This window comes from Neospora caninum, chromosome VIIb, assembly GCF_000208865.1.
Source record: "Neospora caninum Liverpool complete genome, chromosome VIIb".
Classification (NCBI taxonomy): domain Eukaryota; phylum Apicomplexa; class Conoidasida; order Eucoccidiorida; family Sarcocystidae; genus Neospora; species Neospora caninum.
Window position 1 is genome coordinate 4104832 of NC_018394.1, and position 19326 is coordinate 4124157.

At 54.7% G+C, this 19326-nt stretch overlaps 1 protein-coding gene across 1 annotated transcript; it reads left to right on the forward strand.

The window, feature by feature from the left end:
- Positions 1 to 5936: 5936 nt before the first annotated feature.
- On the forward strand, positions 5937 to 18639 carry NCLIV_028990 (hypothetical protein; the record flags this gene model as incomplete). Its single annotated transcript, XM_003883093.1, has 17 exons — positions 5937 to 5942; positions 7370 to 7775; positions 8582 to 8862; positions 9516 to 10119; positions 10547 to 10843; positions 11347 to 11557; positions 12010 to 12213; positions 12622 to 12874; positions 13224 to 13373; positions 13802 to 13937; positions 14478 to 14638; positions 15346 to 15529; positions 15876 to 16133; positions 16557 to 16773; positions 17312 to 17417; positions 18124 to 18282; positions 18550 to 18639. 17 exons carry the CDS (start codon positions 5937 to 5939, stop codon positions 18637 to 18639), a joined length of 3723 nt encoding a protein of 1240 aa, XP_003883142.1.
- Positions 18640 to 19326: the final 687 nt, after the last annotated feature.

Below are 19326 nucleotides of genomic sequence, written 5' to 3' on the forward strand. Positions count from 1 at the left end.
CTGTCGCCTGAATCTTTCGGCGGCCGAAAGAACTGGGGCGGCAGATCCTGTGCCTCGAGAGAAGACAGAAACGCGCCCTCGCCCGCGAGTGAATCTTGCACAACTGCCTTTTTGCAGTACTGAGGGTTCAGACGCAATCGAAAAGGAGAAGTCGAACTCGCAAGCGAGGAAGAACAGGTTGCTAAGTCTCCTAATTCGGTGCCTGACAAGCGACGTTGAGTGACGCCTGACGCTTCCTTTTGTCTGCTCTCAGGCACTACAAACCGGACACATACACGGGACAAACAAAAGAACAAGGATGAAAGACACATTTTGTCGTAAGACAACAGTCACAACAGCTCCCGAGGTACCTCAAAAAGCAAAGCGGCAGAAACAAGAGATGGCTGTACATCACACGGCACGTGAACGGCGCACGGAAGAAGCAAAAGGCTTTATATACGGATCCGGGTGACACAGTTGAGTCCAGGATCCAGAGGAGACGATTGGACCCGACGAAAACTGACAGCCCGTAGCTTCTGCCGCAAACAACCCACGTGAATCTCTCGCCTGCAAGAACCTCCTCGACCACCTCCCCTCCCCCCCCCCCCCCCCCCCAGCGAAAGAATGATCACGCCAATTGAAGCCCACCGGAAAACGGCAGACAAAAAGCGTGGCGGCAGGATACAGGCAACTGCGACTTGTACGGACGGGCCATTGTGTCCACAAACAGACAACGCCGAAACACAAAGTGGTGCACTTACTTCGCTCTGCGGAAACGTCGGCCTTTGCGAGATACTGACCTGTCTCCTCCTCTGAGAAGCCAGCAGTCGCTGACCCTGATGTTTTTGCCTGTTCAGTCTTCCCTCCCTTTCCCCCATCCTGCCCACAACTGCTCTCCGTTCCTGTGTGTTCCAAGCCGGGTTCCGTGAATCCTTTCCCTTCCGCAAATGTTGGAGCGAAACCCGAAACGCACCGGACCTCACCCTGTGCGGATTCCAACCCTGAAACTCCCAGACGAGCAGTCTCCTTTTCTCCTCCCCCCTCTCCTCCCCTGACGGAAGGAGAGCTGTCAGTTACGGCGGCAGGGCCGAGGCGGCAGGATTTCCCGTCACCATCCTGCTCCTGTGTGCGTTCAGAAGAGACCGATGTAAGTTTTCCTTGCGATACAGCAGGCGCGACCGCGCCGGGGTCCAAAATTTGAGAGGCAGGAGGCTCCGCGCTCTCCAGCTCTGCAGCCCCCCGAGAGAGGGAGCGAGAAAACGAACACGAAGTCGAGGCGACGCCTCCAGTTGGTTGGATAGGAAAAGGCTCTTCAGATGGGAGCGGATTGACAGAGGTAAGACAATGAGAAGAGGGGCATGCAGGACTCTCCCCCTGAAACGATTGCAACCTGGAAGCAGTCGGGGCCACCAAAGATGCTGTGCTATGGATATCACCGGAGACTGGCAGTACACTGGATGAATCTGGATATTCTAGCTGATCTCCCATCGCAGCGGCACGGCAGCGGGATCGGAAAGCACACGCCCGCAACAATACGGGGCTCTTCTGTCCGATCTACGGAAGCAGACAGGAGAATCACGCCGAGATACTGAATGGGCTAACACTCACGTCCCCTCCACAAAAATGAGCGAGAACGGAAACTCGCCTAACTGCCTTTCCGTACCGAAGCGAATCCTCACATGCGTGCAAGAAGATGCTACAGCACTAGAGGAGCCTGGTTGCCAGCTTGTGGTAGAAGGGAGGACCAGCCAGGCGTCACTCGAATCGAGAAAGTCTCGCACGATATTCAGCAGGAACGAATAACGGATGCCGTCCAAGAAAATGTCCTCGGCACACTCCGAAAGACATACACGGCACACACGGGAGATAATGCCCGATCTGAACAGACTGAGACGTGGAGCGTGTAGATACACGAATCTGCTTTACGTCACGGAAAATGTGAGTCACAACGTGTCGCTAACGAAAGAGAGACCTCGATCACTCGCACGGGAAAGTGGACCCGCTGTAGCTACAGTGCAGTGCGGAGCCAGACAGAGGAGGCTTCTCTGTATTAGTCTTCAGTCTTCTGAAGCGAATACCTTCAGAAAATAAGACACAAACGACCTGCTGTCTGAAAAAAGAAGACGGGCCGAGGTTGCTACTTTTTTGTGCATATGAAATGTAGAGGCCGCCGCACAGGAGTACGCTGGAACAGTTAGGGGGACGAAAAATCCGAACCCTGAACCGGGGGAGGGGGAAACAGACGGCCAAAAAGGCTGAACACAGGGCGAACCCAAAACAGCAAAACAGAAAAGTGCTGGAAAAAGAAGCGTTTCTCCAGGGGGGAAGCGAGAAAGAGACTTTCGCACAGAACAGGAAGTTTCTGCTTTCCCGCTTGAGGGATGTGCGGTGGAGGTAGACGATGCGGGAGACAGGAAAAAGAAAAAAAGGGAATCTGTCAGACGAGACGAAAAGCGTGCAATACGCCCAGGTGTGGGCAGAAAGTTCCGCGTGTTACCCTTAATTCTTTTGGTGAAATTGCAGCCACAATCTCGCACGGGGAACTGGGGATGTTTACAGTAGAGAGGGGAACAGCGGAAAAACGAACTTTCTGGAGAAGGGGCAATGGCAGCGGCCCAGTTGAATGGGGAGACAACAAGAAAAGACAAAAAGCAGGAGAGAGCAGGAAACGGTTCAAGAAGGAAGAAAAAGCAGCTGCCGTGCGCGCGCAAAAATCCAGAAAAAGAAGAAAGTCACACTTTCGTCCGAAACGCCACCGCACGAGGGTGCTCCTCCTGCTCGCTCTGCTGCTGTTCGAATCAGGCGCACTTCCCGGCGTTGCTGTCACCGCGACGTTGGATTGAGAACCGCGAACGCAGTCTGAGCGCCGAGCTCTGAAGATGGCCGGCATTCCAGTCTCCAGCCACCCTTCCCGTTGGGAAAAAAGGGGGAAATTTTGGACAGCAAAAAGAGTAGCTGGGGAGCTTCCTGTCAAGTGCTCTGCACGTTGAATTGAAGGCAAAAAAAAAAAATGGTACCGTGCGACAGACTGGGGGTTGGATGTACCTGATGGTTGATTCTCGGAGGAAGCTTCACAGGAAACGTCCGTCGCGTCTATCAGAGAAACAACGCTTCCGTAGTTGTCATTTGTTGTCATGGCACTACTCTCACTGCTCCGTGCACGTAGTGTGGATGGTATAGATTTGTGTGGAGTTTTCTGTTCAAAAAGACTAGTGGTGTAACCAACGCGGGCGGGCGGATAATAGAGACGCAGCCAAACAGACACGGAACCCTTACCAGTCACTACGAGCTATCTCGCCTTCTTCGGGAGCGTAGCCAGGGGGGGTTTCGAGTTACCTCGTTTCCCAAACGGCGTGAAACAAGAACGTGTGACCCAGCTGGGATTATTTTTGGGAGCGGTAGTAGCCTGCAACGGGCTTCTGCAAGTCAGGCGGTGGGTGGAACGCTTGTAAGTTTTAATGCAAGGGAGGATTCAGACCATAACCCTTGAGCTCGACTAGGGCAATAGCACGCTGGTGTGCAGGGGTCGAAAATGTGTGCACAATTGCAGGTAACCGACGCTGGAAAAGGCGTGCACGGGCATTCTCGTTCGAGACGTGATCGCATGTGCTGTCGCGGCTTGTGGATAAACTCGCTAACACTGATACTGAGACTCGTTTCTGCAATAACACGTATCGAACACGGTTGACTCCAAACGCGCAATGCGTCCCGCATAGTACCTATGCCCTTCAGACCATAATCAAACAACAGCCCGTTGACTGGCAACGCGTGGCCACGGACGGGGGTTCGAGACAGCTGGAAGATCGCCGTTTCCACGAGTTTTCAGACACAAAGCAGAGCAACATCTCCCTGGCCAGTCCTTCACACACACAAAAGTGGGTACACTGCAAGAAAAGCGTTGGCCACTTCTTCGGCGCTTGCAGCTGAAAAGTTTTCAGGGCGGGGGTCCTGCAGTAGCGCGTAAAAGGCGTGACAAAACTGAAGGGACGTACGAAGCTTAAAAAGGACCCCGTTCAAACACACACACAGAACGTAGCACGCGGAATGCAGTGTTTCTTGCCAGCGGAGTCAAGAGTCTCAGGCAGGCTCACCCGCCGCCGTGAACACTGGTTATGGAGCCACTCAAAACGTCATCTATGCTGCTTCGAAGCCACAGTGCTAGCGTGACCGATTGGAACATCGGGTTGGTGACTCTCCTTGAGGAGCACCTGGTGTGCCTTTGTGCCCAGTTGCAGGTCAGCGGGGGGGGGCATGCCCGCGATCCACCGTTTACAACAGCCGCATCGACGCAGACTTCATCTAGCCGAAGTGGATTTTCTTTCGTACATTTGACTGGGTACAGCGTCTGGTAGACGAGGGTGTACCAAACAACACATTTTGACAGGGCATCTAACACAAAACGGTCCCGGAAGTGGGAGGAATCCTCCCGTGCCGTCAGAAACATTGCAAAAGGGGAAACCGTTCTGAAAGGCAGTTTCGGCCTCACTTATCCATACTCGGTCACTCCCGTTTCTACCGACATCCCTGGAAAGAGGTACCCTGCTGTACAGAAAAGTTCGCTTTCTTCTGGTTCGGTTGTAACGAGCACTGACCTTCAAAATCCTGAAGTGGGGGCTGTGACGTTTTCTTTTCTGGCGGCCAGATTTTCCAAGGTAGAGGGATCTTCAACAATCAGTAAACACCCATGTATCCACCTTGCAGCGTCTCACGCGGATCCCCTTCTTCACTCCAACTGGACGGTAAACCTACCCAGCTTAGAACCTCCCCATTGAGTTTGTAACCACTCTGTACGGCCAATTATGTGTGTTGTGGACGTTAACTCGCCGACACTGCGCTCCTAGCGATTGTCACTGGACCCTGGATACGATCCTCAATGCTTGCTTCAAATGAGGGCAGTAAAGCGTAACCTCAACTCTAGTTTGCCTCAACAGGCGTGCTGGTGCAAACACCCAGGCAAACATCGTGTGCTCCTGGCAGCGACGAGGCCCTTTCATTGATAGCCGAGAGTACAAACGATGAAATGAAAGAACGGACTTCGAGTGTTGTAGCCGGACAGGTGCCCTCGCGCGGGCCATAAAGACACCCTGTCCCATTCCAGGCCTGTCCATACGGTACCCTTCCACCCTCACAACAAACTATCCGCCCTTATAACACTTCTTGCTTCCACCTCACCGAAGAGGGCTAAGAATTAGCAACTCTAGTCACCTGAATCTAGCGTTTACCGTTCACCTGCAATCGTGTTTCAAAGTCTGATTCAATTTGCTTACTTGCTTGAAACCCACGCGTACCGTCCCCATACGATGTAGTTTCTCAGTGACCCATCTGCTCGAAAAGATTGGTCGACGGCAAGCTTGCGTGCACTGAGGCCTTTGTTAGCTGTGAGGAAAAACCGACAGAGGATTCTTGTTGATGCTGCTGCGCAGTCTGCCACTGGCTCGGGGACTGGCCTGGACGAGCCAGCGGAGAAATAACTTCGCGAACTGACAGAGTCCAAAACCATGCTCACACGTTGGCTATGCCTGTACCACCCAGCTATTCATTCTAGGCTTTTCGGGGACAGGGACTCACAGCTTATCACTAATCAACGCATTTCATTAGATCCGAGCATCGTACGATACGGCACAGGAGTGACAGCGAGAGATTGCCCAGTTTCGAGCATGCGCTCTCAGAACGCCTGGAACACTTCAAGGAGCTTGGATTCTGCCGAGAAGAAAACATAAGAAGTCATGAGTCAGTTGTGGAGCCAATCCTGTACCTTCCTTGTAGTCTGCAGAACACTCGCGTTGTGACGCGGCAGTTGAGGGAGCGACCGGACAGCTGCGGTTTCACAGTTGGAAAACCGCATGAATAATGTCACCGGACTGAAGACATCGACCACAGAGAAACGCAGTCCTTGTAGTCTCGTGTTCTCCCCAACTACGGCCTAATCCAAGCCCCTCAATAGGGTGGCTATCGCAATGTCGGTAAATGATAAGCCTTCCGTGACGATCGATCTCGACGGGGGGAGCGCCAGGTCTATACTGTCGTGAGACACTGTCGGAGCTCCGGCTAGACCGGCTTTTTCCTTGTGGCTTCCAACCCCGCAGCGTTTTTATGAGAAAGAATTTTGGACAAAAGCTCCCACAATGCTTGACTACTGCCCTGACGACGGACAACGACGTCCACCGTTCCCCCGCAGGCCGAGACTAAGACTGATTGTCCGTGTCTCCGTCTCCGTGCCACGGAGACGAAACACCGACCCAACGCACCACCCCAGGTCCGCCTCGGGAAAAGGGGTCGGGCTCTTCCTATTTCCTTCCACAATGTTCATTCTCTCCCGTTTGTTCTCACAGGGCAGAGCGTTGTTCTGCACTCAGCGCTCCACACCCAACGCCTAGCAAGTGGAGAACGGGTCTGGAGCTTTCGGGGACCCTCAGCTCGGTGACTCGATCTGCAACGTGTCTCGTGTAGCGGCTTCCCAATTGGGGGTTTCTCCCGCGCCGCGAATGCCTGCGTCCGTGCCGAAGGCCCTGACACACTCTGGGCCGGATGGGGAAAAAAATGGTGGGACATTTTGTGAATGCATACCTGGAGGTTGACTGTTTCCAATAGCTGATATCTCCACTTTGTTCATCCACTTCCGTTTTTGGCGGCCTCTCCTACGGAACACCCTCGTCTTGCATGAAACAAACCAACACAGGAAAGGGGAACAGATTTTGAAAACAATGCTCCTAGTGAAGAAGTCCTTCCTTGCAGAAAAAAAAGGCTGGGGATAGTGTGCGTCTTCTCTCCAGATTCAAAGTTTTTCAGAGAAGCCGAACTCGATGGACTTTCCGTAGTCTGGCTCCGCGAGATTTTTTCGGGTAAAACAGGTTTTTTCGCGTGTAATGTACCGTTGAACATGGCACCTCCGGCTCCGCCGATGGCTCTTGGTCCCTTCTTCCTGCGGCGGTCCGAGTCTCACAGGGTTGCAACCGCCTCAAATTCGTCCCTTTTTAGTGCATTTATGAGTGTCTTTTCTCCAGGAACAAGATGGTGCACATCTCTGCGAGGCGCCAAAACTTCCGCACGAACCAAAAACATAGGCTTCGGTTCGCGTGCTTTCAAAAATAACGCTTCCCCAGCCTTTGGCCCGTTGCAGAACGGGAGTTCCCGGTCCAGTCTCCCTTCCCCGACGCAGCCTGTGCCTACACCACCGCGTTTTCTACCCAGCCTCTTCTCCAGCGATCTGATCTGCCGTTTAAAGGGAACGCGAGTCTCTCTGTCGTCCGATGCGCGCCAATCGATCGCCTCCACTGCCGCTCTTCTCGCACATTCCTTTCGCTCTTCTTCCAGGTGGCCGTATGGATCCTTCCCGTTCGCAGAAAGGACGACAGTCTCGCGTGCGTTCCTGCCCTGTGTCGGCCCGCAGCCGGGGAGGCAGTTCTCTTCGAAAACGGTTCCCGGACCGCTTTCAGAGGGTGGTTCCGGTGTAGGTACACCGGGAAAGGCCGAGGGAGAGACGGAACTGCAACATGGGGGTGCTGGGAACGGCGATGGAGCGGAGGCGTGCACGTGGCAACGGCCTGTTCGGCCCATCAAGAAATTGCTGGTGGCGAATCGAGGAGAAATCGCTGTACGTGTTCACCGCGCATGCAAAGAACTCGGCATTACCAGCGTCGGCATCTACTCCCAGGAAGACTCCCAGGCTCTTCACCGTCAAGTTTTCGACGAGAGTTACCTTGTGGGTCGGGGACTGTCTCCAGTCGCAGCGTACCTCCATTATCCAGATATCATCGACGTCGCGCTAAGATACAATGTGGACGCCATTCATCCTGGTAAGGAGATACACCGCGTGGAATTTCGAGCGTCTACACGGACACAGAATGCACTAAGTAAAAGAGGGAGGCCCAGAAACGCAAAGGGGTCAGGCCAGGCGAATTTCGAGGTTCGATTTCCCGCCAGGCCCTGTGCCTCGAATCCACAACGCACGAAAGCGGTCTTTGCTCGTTCAGGCGACAGAAAGAAGCACTGGAAGGCTGTGGCGGCAGGGGATTCTTTGCAGCGTGACAGCGACGGAGTAGAGTTGCTCCCTCTCGAGGCCAGTGCAGATGTGCGGAAGGAGATTTGAAGCACGTGCACGCTGGACACCAGGAAGCACAATCTCTGTCTTTTCCCTCGGCAAGAAAGTGGCGTGACTGGAACGGGTGGCGACCCCGCTGGGCCCCTCATACCATCTTAGCTGCCTATTCTATCGACGTGGTGTGGCTACCGGTCTGTCTTTCCATCGTTCCGCCTCCAGCAATTTCGCTAACCCCTCATTGTAGCATTCCACACTATTTGTCTTTCTGGTGCCCACGGTCCTTTCCACCTATGCATCGGTCCGTGTAGGTGTCTCTACATAGTCAACGCCCCAAAATCCTACCAGTCACTTTGCCTTCTCTTTCTTGTTTTGGCCGGATGCCTGTGCACATCGCTGCGAGAGCATCTGCGTTTGCTTCGACGTGTGCGGATCCCTGCGTCGACGCATGCCGCTGTGTCTGGCTACTCGCCATCGCTCGATGTCTCTCCGAGCGCCTCCTTTTCTTGGCGCGCGGAAACTTTGTGCCCCGTCTGGTGTTCTGTCGATTTCTTCGGCTGCCAGGCTACGGCTTTCTCTCGGAGAACGCAGAGTTTGCCGCCGCTGTGGAAGACGCGGGGATCATGCTGGTCGGGCCTCCTCCGGAAGTGATTCGTCTCATGGGCGACAAAGTCGAGGCGCGGTCGACAGCCGAGAAGGCAAACGTCCAGGCAGTCCCTGGGACGAACGAGCCAGTGACGAACTTCGACGAAGCAGCCGAGGTCTGTCGACAAATCGGCTTTCCCGTCATGCTCAAAGCTGCGTATGGCGGCGGCGGCCGGGGCATGCGAAGAGTCTTCCGCGAAGTAAGGCGCTCGAAGAGACAAAGAGCAGAGGCCTCGACGTGCGTCGCGCCAGCAGAAACGTAGGCGCATGTAACGGCGAGCTCGCGGTTCCCCACACTTCAACAGCTTTTTTCGCGGGAAGGCAGGTGTTCATCCCAGAGACAGTTCTGACCAATGTAGAGCGCGAACCCGAGAAAGGGGAACCTTCCGAGAGGCGCACGGCTGAGCGTTATGGGCTGCTGGCCTGACGCAGCTGTGAGGTGCCTGCTGGCCTTGAAACACTAAGGCGATGCGCATGAAGATGTGCAAAGTCTTGCGCGTGGGTGTGATTTTTTTCCCAACAAGGGTTTCTCTGTCGAGACTGAGGGACTCAACCGTTCTGGGCTGTCTGAGCTAAGCAGTTTAGGGCGCTTCCTCCTTCCGGACCAAAGAAGACGAAGATGTTCCTTCCCGGTTCTGGGGCAACTGCGCCGCTTCCAATGCTGATCTTCGTCTTTTTTTTCGTCTTCCTCGCGCTCCCCACTGCCATGCAGCCAAACCTCTCCCTCTGAGCCCCGTCAATCCTATCTCTCCTTTCTCTCTGTTGTCCCTTCGCTCGACGCGAATCCGTTTTCACTCTTGTGTGCCCGGCTCTTTTTGTTTTTCCTGGCGGTTTGCCGCCGGCTTCTGTCCAGGATGAGTTGAAGGAGGCCTTTGAGCGCGCCACGAGCGAGGCGAAAGCTGCGTTCGGCAACGGCGCAATGTTTGTCGAGAAGCTGGTCCAGCACGGCGTCCACATTGAAGTGCAGATCATGGGGGACCACTACGGCCACGTGGTTCACTTGCACGAGCGCGACTGCACCGTCCAGCGGAGACACCAGAAAGTCATCGAAGTCGCTCCTGCGCCGTTCCTCGCCCCGCGTGTGCGCGAGCGCATCCTGGCCGATGCGGTGAAACTGGCGCAGTCTGTGAATTACCAGAACGCGGGAACCGTCGAGTTTCTTGTCGAGGGCGACGAGCACTACTTCATCGAAGTAAATGCGCGACTTCAGGTGGAGCACACGGTGTCTGAGGAGATCACCGGCGTCGACCTCGTCAAGACGCAAATCGCTGTGCGCCAGGGCGTCTCGCTTCCTCAGCTCGGCATCTCCCAAGACTCCATCAACGCAGCCGTCCGCACGGACCGCATCACTGGGCACAGAGGCCCCGTCGCCCTCCAGTGTCGAATCACCACGGAAGACAGCCAAAGAAACTTCCAGCCCTCCACGGGCCGAATCGACTTGTACCAGCCGTCGACAGGTTGGTGGGAACCGAATCAGGCAACGGAGGCGCACCAGACGGCGGGGCTGTTTTTCGGACTCGAGACACAATTCCCCCCAGAAGCGCCAGGAAATTTGCCCGCAGACGCACACGTACAGTGCCCGTTCCCCCACCGCTTCCCGTCGAGGTCTTTCCGCCGCTGCAAAAATGCGCATTTACATACGCACCCCAGTCGCTTTCTCCACGTGCCTGCCTGTGTGTGTGTGTGTCAGAATCGTGAAGTAGAGGGCTAGGCTCTTGTGTTTGTTACGGGTCTCGCGTTGTAGTTGTCGCTTTTTGTCTCGTTTTGTCTACACCAGTCTAAGTCGACCGATGTGTTTGCATCTCGCGAGCTCTCCCTTTCTGTGTGCCGTCTTTTCACGTAGGTTGTCGCGCTGTTGCCGCCGTGTGTGCCTGTGCTCCGCAGGTCCAGGCATCCGTTTGGACGGTGCAATCGGAGCCTCGGGCGCAGTGATAACTCCCTTTTACGACTCACTGCTGGTCAAGCTGATCTCGAAGGCCCACGACTTCCCGGAAGCTGTAGCTCGGGCGACTCGCGCCCTGCGAGAGACGAAGATCCGCGGCGTCACCACAAACATTCCCTTCATTCTGAATGTTCTCCAGCACCCCAAGTTCTTGAGCGGCGCGGCAACGACGCGATTCATCGACGAGCAACCCGACCTGCTCTTCTACGACCCGCTCGACATGTCTTCGCAAAACATCTGTAAGGCATGGCCTCGAAGGCTGGCCGAAAAAACCGCCCGCTGTTACAGCCTGCACGCAAGCGACGCTCTCTCAACGCCCTTGCGCAGACATCTAACGCCTCTCGGAAGCCCTCCTTGTTCATACTGGCACATACACATATATACATATAATCATATATATATATATATGGATGTGCGCACACGCACAAACATGTATGCTCTTTCCGAAGTCGGAAACGTTCATCTCCATCTCTCTATACACACACATGTATTCTGGGGGTATGGAGCCTTGAGATCTCTCTTCTTGAGTTACATCTTTTTTTTTCTTCTCTCCGGAGCTGTTCTTCCGTTCTCGAGAAGTCATGGTGATCGTGGCGTAAAAGCATAAATGTGTAAGGCTGTAAGAGACACAGCGCCACGCGGATGGAAATGCTCCAGTTCGATAAGAACGGCACAGCCAAAAACGAGGGCTGGTTCAGGCGATGTTGCACTCACGGCGTCTCCAGAGCTGCGTGCTGTTCAGGCAAGTACCTCGCGACCGTGATTGTGAACGGGCCCCAAACCCCGCTGGTGAACGCCGAGGCGACGCCTGACAAGACGAGCGCAACGCCGCCGCCGCTGCCTCCCTCTGCGGTAGAACGAGTCTCCATTCCCGCGGGAGCAGGCAGCCTCGCAGGCGCACCAGATGACCTCGACCTACGCATCATGAACGCCGCGTCCGAGGGCGCCCCGCGGTGAGAACGAATGACCAAAGTGCCCCGTCTCTTTCTGCACATATAGATATATACATATATATATGCAGTTCTTTCAGGCGGCACTTACGTACGTACATGTAAATATATAGAGAGATATGCATATATATATATATATATGCATTCTCGTACAGTGCCAGGGAAGGTAGGTTCATGGAGAAGCCCGTGTGTTCGTGTGCATGTACGTACCTGTGTATTTATATGCATATCTGCGTGTGCAAGCGTTTTGGAGGTTTGTTCCTTTGGAAAGGAGGGGGACTGCCTTCAAATAGAGTGTTCCTGGCGATTCCAGTGGATATCCCCGCATCGCGGGAGCACGACGCGGCGACTGGCAGTTTTTCGGGGATGCGCGAGGATCTCCCGAGTTGAATGACCCCACGGGCCGAGCATGGTTCCCGGAACATGCGTTCTCTGGGCGCCGTCGCTGTCGTCAGAGGCTACAAGACACTGCTGGACGAGGTCGGACCCGAGGGCTTTGCGCGCGTCATTCGTACAGAGAAGCGCGTGCTCCTATGCGACACGACTCTGCGCGACGGTCACCAGTCTCTCCTCGCCACACGCATGCGGACAATTGACATGCTCAAAGTTGCGCCCGCCTACGCCCATCTGCTCCCCTTTCTGTTCTCCCTGGAAAACTGGTAAACAGCCTTCTCGCGCACAAGGAAAATTTATGTGCAGCGACACACGTATCGATACGAGTGAAATACCAAATGCAGAGACTAAAACGATCATGTATATCTAGGTGTACATACCTTCACATCTCTGAATGGAATTGAACTGCTTGCGCTGCGGATCCCCGAGGCGCCTCTGTCTCGTGTGTGTCTCGCTCTTTTTGTCTCCGCTTTTGCATGAGGACTTCTTGAGACGGCGAGGCAGCTTTCCTGTCCGGAAACCGTGGGAGATGCGTCGAAACGCTCCTCGCGTTTCTTCCCTGGCTCTCTCGCTGAGTCCTTTCCTTTCCTGTCGCCCGTCTGGTTTCGCCTCTTGTCTTTTTTTCCCTGTCTTTTTTTCGCGACACGCCTGGCTTTCTTGTGCCTTCTCTCCAGGGGAGGCGCGACCTTCGACGTGGCCTACCGCTTCCTGCGGGAGTCGCCGTGGCGGCGCCTGGAGCTGCTGCGCGAGGCGATCCCGAACATTCCGTTTCAGATGCTGCTTCGAGGCGCCAACGCTGTGGGGTACACAGCCTACCCCGACAACGCAGTCGAGAAGTTCTGCCGAGAGGCGGTCCAGTACGGCATGGACGTCTTCCGCATCTTTGACTCCCTCAACTACGTGGAGAACTTGAAGCTCGGGATACATGTAAGCGTCCTCAACAAACACAAAAGAGGGAAAAGAGGGAGAGAACGGGAAACGTGCTTCGTGAAGATACGGCCTTTTTTGGGGACCTGGCACTGCCTCGTGCCTCTGAGATTTACAAGCGGTTCCTTCTCTGTCCACATCTGCGCTTCCGATAGTCTTTCGGACGTGCCTAGAGCTGCTCCCACCTGTTGCTTTCGGCGGTCGCCGCGGGCGTCCGGTGTGCTGTCCGCGTCGCGACCCGCATAGGCAACTCGGAGGCGCGAATCTGGAAAAACTGTCCTGGTCGGATCCTCGCTGCAGGAAGATTTTCCCTCTGGAATGCGTTTCCTTCAACGGTCCTTTTGTTTAGGCTGCGGGGGCGGCCGGCGGAGTCGTGGAAGCTGCGATCGCCTACACGGGGAACGTCGCTGATCCGGAAAAGAAGCCGTACACTGTTGACTACTACTTGGACCTGGCCTCGCAACTTGTCGCCACGAATTGCCACATTCTCTGCGTCAAAGTAAGTGCATGTTGAGGGCGGCGAGGGACAAAGAGACGGCAACTACACGCTGCCGCTCGGCTTTGTGCAGCTGCCTGGCTCTGTGTTGAGGTGGTGGAGGAGAGATGCTGCGTTTCCGGTTTTGCATTGGGTGCTCTTGCTCTTTCCGCCTGGTCCTTTGAGAGTTGTGAAAAGTTTGCGCGTTTCCGCTCTCTGTGTTCCGATATTGCAAGGTAGCAGTGTCTGCGTCTCTCGTGAAGCGTGTCTCTCCACGCTGGGGAGCATCCTGGACAGGGAAACTTTTGATTGCCAACGTGACCATTCTGCCTCGAAGGCCTTGTGGCCGGTGTACATACACCGGAGCAGTGCGGGACGCGCAGACACGTCTTTGCATTGCACGGCGACCGAGTGGGTTTCTCGGACTTTTCGTGTTTTCTTTGTCTCCGCAGGACATGGCGGGCTTGCTGACGCCTCCAGCGGCGCAGCTTCTGATTGGCGCTTTGCGACGCGAATTTCCCGACATTCCCATACACGTCCACACGCACGACACTGGCGGGTGTGGTGTCGCGTCCCTGTTGGCAGCAAGTGTGTTCTTTACTCGATTTGATGCGTTTTCGTTGCTCGATTTTTGGTCTGGCCTCCTTGTCCTCTGCCGCAGGCGTCTCGACCGTGGGGTTTCTCACGAATGTACAGCAGTCTTCATCGCCTTTTTTCCCTGCTTTCTAAAGCATGTGTCGGGGCGCCCTGAAGCTCCGCGGGTTTGTCCATCTTTCGCGTGTCGAATCCGCGGGACCGTATGTGCCTTCCTTCTCGCGCGCGAACTGGAAACACGCCCTTCAAACGCCTCACAGCTGAGTTCCGGATACGCGGTCCTCCGCACATCCACACACGACAATACAAATGCGTCTATGGATTCTTCTCGAGGGGCGTGGAACCGTTTCCCACGCGGATTTCAGTGCCGCCTGGAGGGGTTCGTCGCGCCTTCGGCTGCGGCGCGTGTGTGGTTCGTCCTCCACATCCGCAGCGCACGTTCATTCCGTTTCGCTCCACCCCTCTACAGATGCGTTTGGCGTCCCACGTGGCTCTGCGTCTGTGTGTCCACGCAACTTTGATTCCTTTTTCCAGCGGAGGCAGGCGCAGACATCGTGGACGTTGCGGTCGACTCTCTGTCGGGCCTGACATCTCAGCCCTGCATGGGTTCGCTCGTTTCCGCTCTGAAGCACACGGCGCTGGACACAGAGATGGACTTGCAAATCCTCTCCCAGTTCTCGGACTACTTTGAGCAGGTGAGGAACGCGCATGCGCGCGCGACGCAGCTCGGGCAAGCATGGCCACGCGGGAAGAGCGTAGACTGGAACTTTAAAAGGATTGCGTTAAACAGACCCGCCACCCGCCTGAGTCTGTCGCACACAGCCCCGCGCCGTCTGCGGCTGAACCAGCAAGGCGTCCTCTCTCGGCCTTCTCGCTGCAGCCAGTCTCTGACAAAATCGCGCAAAAGAAGACACACTTCTCGTGCTCGTAACAGAGAAACTTAGCGGTCGGCGGAGGCCAGAGCTCTCTTCGACGGCGAACCTCTATTAGGCCACGTGGAGAGAAACAGATCGGGAGGTTCTGCTGTCTCCGTGCGCGAGACCATTGCTGCCGAGTAGCGAAAACGCCGCAAGCTTCTTGGCGCGTTGTCAGCCGGGCGCTGCGTCGGCTGGCTTGGGGCACGGCGATGGATTGTCTCGCTTCCCTTGCCCGGCGGCGCACCTCCACAGCCACAACAGAGATGAGGCGGAGGACGGCGCTCCTCTCGCATGGCTCGGGAGGCACCGGATTTTTTTTTACCCAACGGAGCATCGCGCCTCCCCTTGGAGGCCGGCGACGCCGTTATGGTTCCCGGCAGACAGACGATGTGTTTTACACAGTTCAAAAGCAGGACAGGAGCACTATAAAAACTGTGGATGTTCTTTTCGACTGGGGAATCGCTCTGCCGCGGTGCGTGGATCAGGTCCGGCGCTTCTACGCGCCGTTTGAGGCAACGGCGACCGTCAAGAATGTCAGCTCCGAGGTTCACGAGCACGAGATCCCGGGGGGCCAGTACACAAACCTCTACATGCAGGCGTATGCCCTCGGCATGGCTGACAGATGGCGGGAGATCAAGCGCGCCTACTGCATTGCCAACCGTCTCCTTGGTCAGGTTCCACAACTTGGCGACGGCACGGGGAGACAGAGACAGACCAGCAGGGCCGTGCCAGGCAAATCCAGATGCGTCTTCCACAGCGGATTTCGCACCATAGATCGATCCCAACGCCTCCCTCTCCCTAAAGAGCCACACGCATATGCATATAGATAGATAGCCAGATAGATAGGTAGATATAGATATAGATAGATATAGATAGATATAGGTAGATAGGGTTTTTAGTATGCGTCTGCGTGTATTTGTTTGTGTATGGAGATTTGACTGAGTTTGTGTACGCAGGAGGGCTATGGTTCTGAATAAGAGTGTGTTGGGTGGTTCGCGGTTTTTTTTTTTTGCAGGCAACCCCCCAAAGGTGACGCCTAGTTCGAAGGTGGTGGGGGACCTGGCGCAGTTTCTCGTGCAGAACAAGTTGGACGAGGAGACAGTTTTGGCGCGTGCTGAAGAGCTCTCCTTTCCTTCCTCCGTGATTGAGTATTTTCAAGGGCACATTGGCCAGCCGCCTTTCGGCTTCCCAGAGCCTCTGCGCACAAAGGCCCTCAAGGGTTTGCCGACGGTTGAAGGACGTCCAGGCGAGAGCCTGGCTCCGATTGACTGGAGTGAGGGCGCGTGCATGCGTCGAAAATGTTTTCCAGCAAACGAGGGAAACAGACTGTTTCTCAGAATGGCGGTCGAGCGGTCAGGGGAGGGCGGGACGAGAAAGGCAAGAGACTGAAACTGCATGTGTGATGCGTAGATGCGTATATAGCTACGCGGAGATAAAGGCGCAACCTAAAGTCGGTTAAACCTCGCTGAAGGTAGACGCGCAGCAGCGTGAGTCTGAGTAGTGGAAAAGGTGTAAAGCGCCTCATCATCGGGAGTGTCTTCGCGTCGTGTTCCCTATCAGCAGCCCAGAGACACGAGTCTCTGCTGAAAAGAAGGCACTTACGTAGTTCGTAATATCTAGAAACTCCACGAAGAACTGAAGATTTTAAGTTTATACAGGGGCTGCGCGAACCTTCTGGGTTTTCGTGTCTGTACAGCTGTGGTCCGCGAGCAACTGGAGAGCACCCACGGCCGAAAGTTCCGAGACTGTGATTTGGTCAGCAGCGTCCTCTATCCGGCCGTCTTCGATGAGTATCAGCAGTTTCTGAAGAACTTCGGAGACGTCTCCATGCTGCCGACAGCCGCCTACTTCACTGGGCTCCAACCCGGAGAATCCGTCACAGTCCACATGGCTGGGCGAGAAGTCACTGTCAAGTGAGACTGACCCTATGCAGGGCTATCCAACCGGTTAACAGAACTTTACCATTCCTCACGTTTTCCTCTTGACATTAATAGAGGCGTAGACTGCGTAGGCAGAGACTCAGACACGAGGCAGAGGGAAATCTGCATACGTGTATGTGTGTGTGTGTGTGGAAGGGAGAATGCCTACATATATTCACATCCGTGTGCATAGAAAACACACAAGGTTTCGTGTATGCACGCGCGTGTACACGGAAACATGTATATACGGGTTTGCGACAAAGTGCCGGACAACGAATCAGGATGGCCCCGAGGCAGGAGTACAGACGCATGCACAGATGGACATAATTAATCCTTGTACGATTTGTACCTACTTGACCCCAGCAGCTCAACAGACAGCTTTTACACCACAGGCTACTATCAAAATTTTTTTCGCGAAGGCCTCCATGTGGCCATCCATATATATATATATATATGGATATCGTGTTCACAGGCATGCAGATGTGCTGTGGTGATGCCCCATTGGGGTCTCCTATGTGGTGATTTTGCTCAGATACATTGCGAAAACACATGTTTTACCAGACGGCAGTCGCGATGTTTTCTTCGAAGTCATGGGACTCCCCCGAGTCGTTAATGTCATTGATTTGAATGCCAGCCAGGTAAGCGGAGCCAAGCAGGAGAGCGAAATCTCTTTTGCATCGCTTCGTCGCATTTCGGGTCCACAACTTTCTCACTGTTTTCATCCGAGAGAAAAATGTTCCCTAGTATGGCTGTTGGATCGTGCTCCGTGTGATGGGCGCCACACGAGAGTTCACACGAAAGCCGAGGCAAATCGCGAACTGCCTCGACGTTAACACGGACAGCGTAACACCCTTCCAGCTTTTTAATGAAGTAGATGGTTTATCGAGGCGTTGGTGATATGGCCAGTCGTCGGCCACGCTTCCTTCTACGTTATACAGAGCCTAAACCTCGGCGCAAGAGACTCCTGTTTTTTCCATATCCTGTATGCCATCTTACTCTTCGATGCACTTGCGTATGACGGCGTCGACATCTTTCTGTCTGTTGTCGATCTGTCTCCGCGTGCATTCGTGGCTGTTGAATTCGAGGAAGTCGCAGCGAATCGTGAGCGATCGAGAGCGAGGAAGCGGGTACTTTGTTGCTCTGGACGCTCTGGGCGCTGTTTTCTCAACGCGGCCTGCCAAAAAACCAGATGCGCATCCGTTTGGACACTTCCTCAGTGGAGCCGTCCGGCAACAAGGGGAATTTTCTTTCAGTATAAATAGCTTTGTGGGGCACCAGTCGACGTCGGCCGTAGGTGAGGCTCTGTCGCCGCGTTTGTTTCCCTTTTGGGGCTGGTTGTTGCAGGACGTTGTCCGGAATACGAAGGCAGATCCGGCGGACCCGAAACAAATCGCGTCGCCCATGCCTGGAAACGTTCTTCAATACAAGGTGAAGGAAGGCCAGGTCATACGCAAAAACGATCCTGTCGTTATCATCACCGCCATGAAGATGGAAACGGTCGTGGTACGTCCTCCGAAACCCTTATCGATAGGAGAGGCATTGCACACTTGTGTATGTACTGTGTACAAGGTGACGGTCGTGGTGGATGCCTTCAATTGAGCGTAGCGTGCGCGTAGCCACGGCGTCCAGCAAACTGCCTGTACACCCGACTCTGTATAAAAATGAGGATGTGGATGTAAGCAGGTCTGTGCATCCTGAGTTATTGAGGCCTCATTCGATCTTCGTGCACACGAGGAAGCCGGCACGTTTGCGTTTTTTTCTGTCGCTCAGGTATCGCCAGTCGCAGGCACCGTGGGAGATTTCCTTGTGCGCGAAGGAGACCCTGTACAACAGGGTGATTTGCTAGTCCGCATTCTGTAGTTCAGCATTTCAAGGGTACCCGCCAAGCGTTTTATCCTCGGATATTTGACACCACAGTTCCACGGAAAGACGTTTTCGGCCACCAAAAGTGTTGCCGTTCTGTAAAGTAGGGATACAGAGTTGATAGACTCAGCGCTAGAAGCTCAGCAACTCGAGGTAGACGAAGCAGAGTCTTTGCGATTAGGAAACAGACCGTGTTTTTCGGTTTCAAATGAAGGCGCAGGAATCCCAAACGCCAGACTCAAGAATCGCTTCCCATAGAGAAGAACCCAGGGAGGCGAGCCAGCTGTCCGTGAAGATAACGCAGTGCAGCCGACCCGGTATACCACTAGACTCTTCTTTGAGTTGTCGGGGGAAGGGCCGTCCTGTAGCAGCCGTGGAATCCTTTGTTACCGTTCCCCAGTCTTGTCCAAAGGATATTGCTTTGTGGTTCCGACTGTTTTTTTTTCTCGCGCCAAGGAACGCGAGTCTGTGGGAACCGACCGGAACGGCAAGTTGGAATGGCGATACCGGGGTAGGTCAAGTGGAACGCACGAGGCAGCAAGAGCTGCAGTTGTGCCAGGGAAACGCTGGCAGGGGAAACGGAAAACGGGATGTACGTGTGTGCTGCAAAACAAAGTTCCGGATCAGCACCACACAGAACGGGGCTGAAACTCCTAGGGTTTTAACCGTGCTAGTCCAAAATCC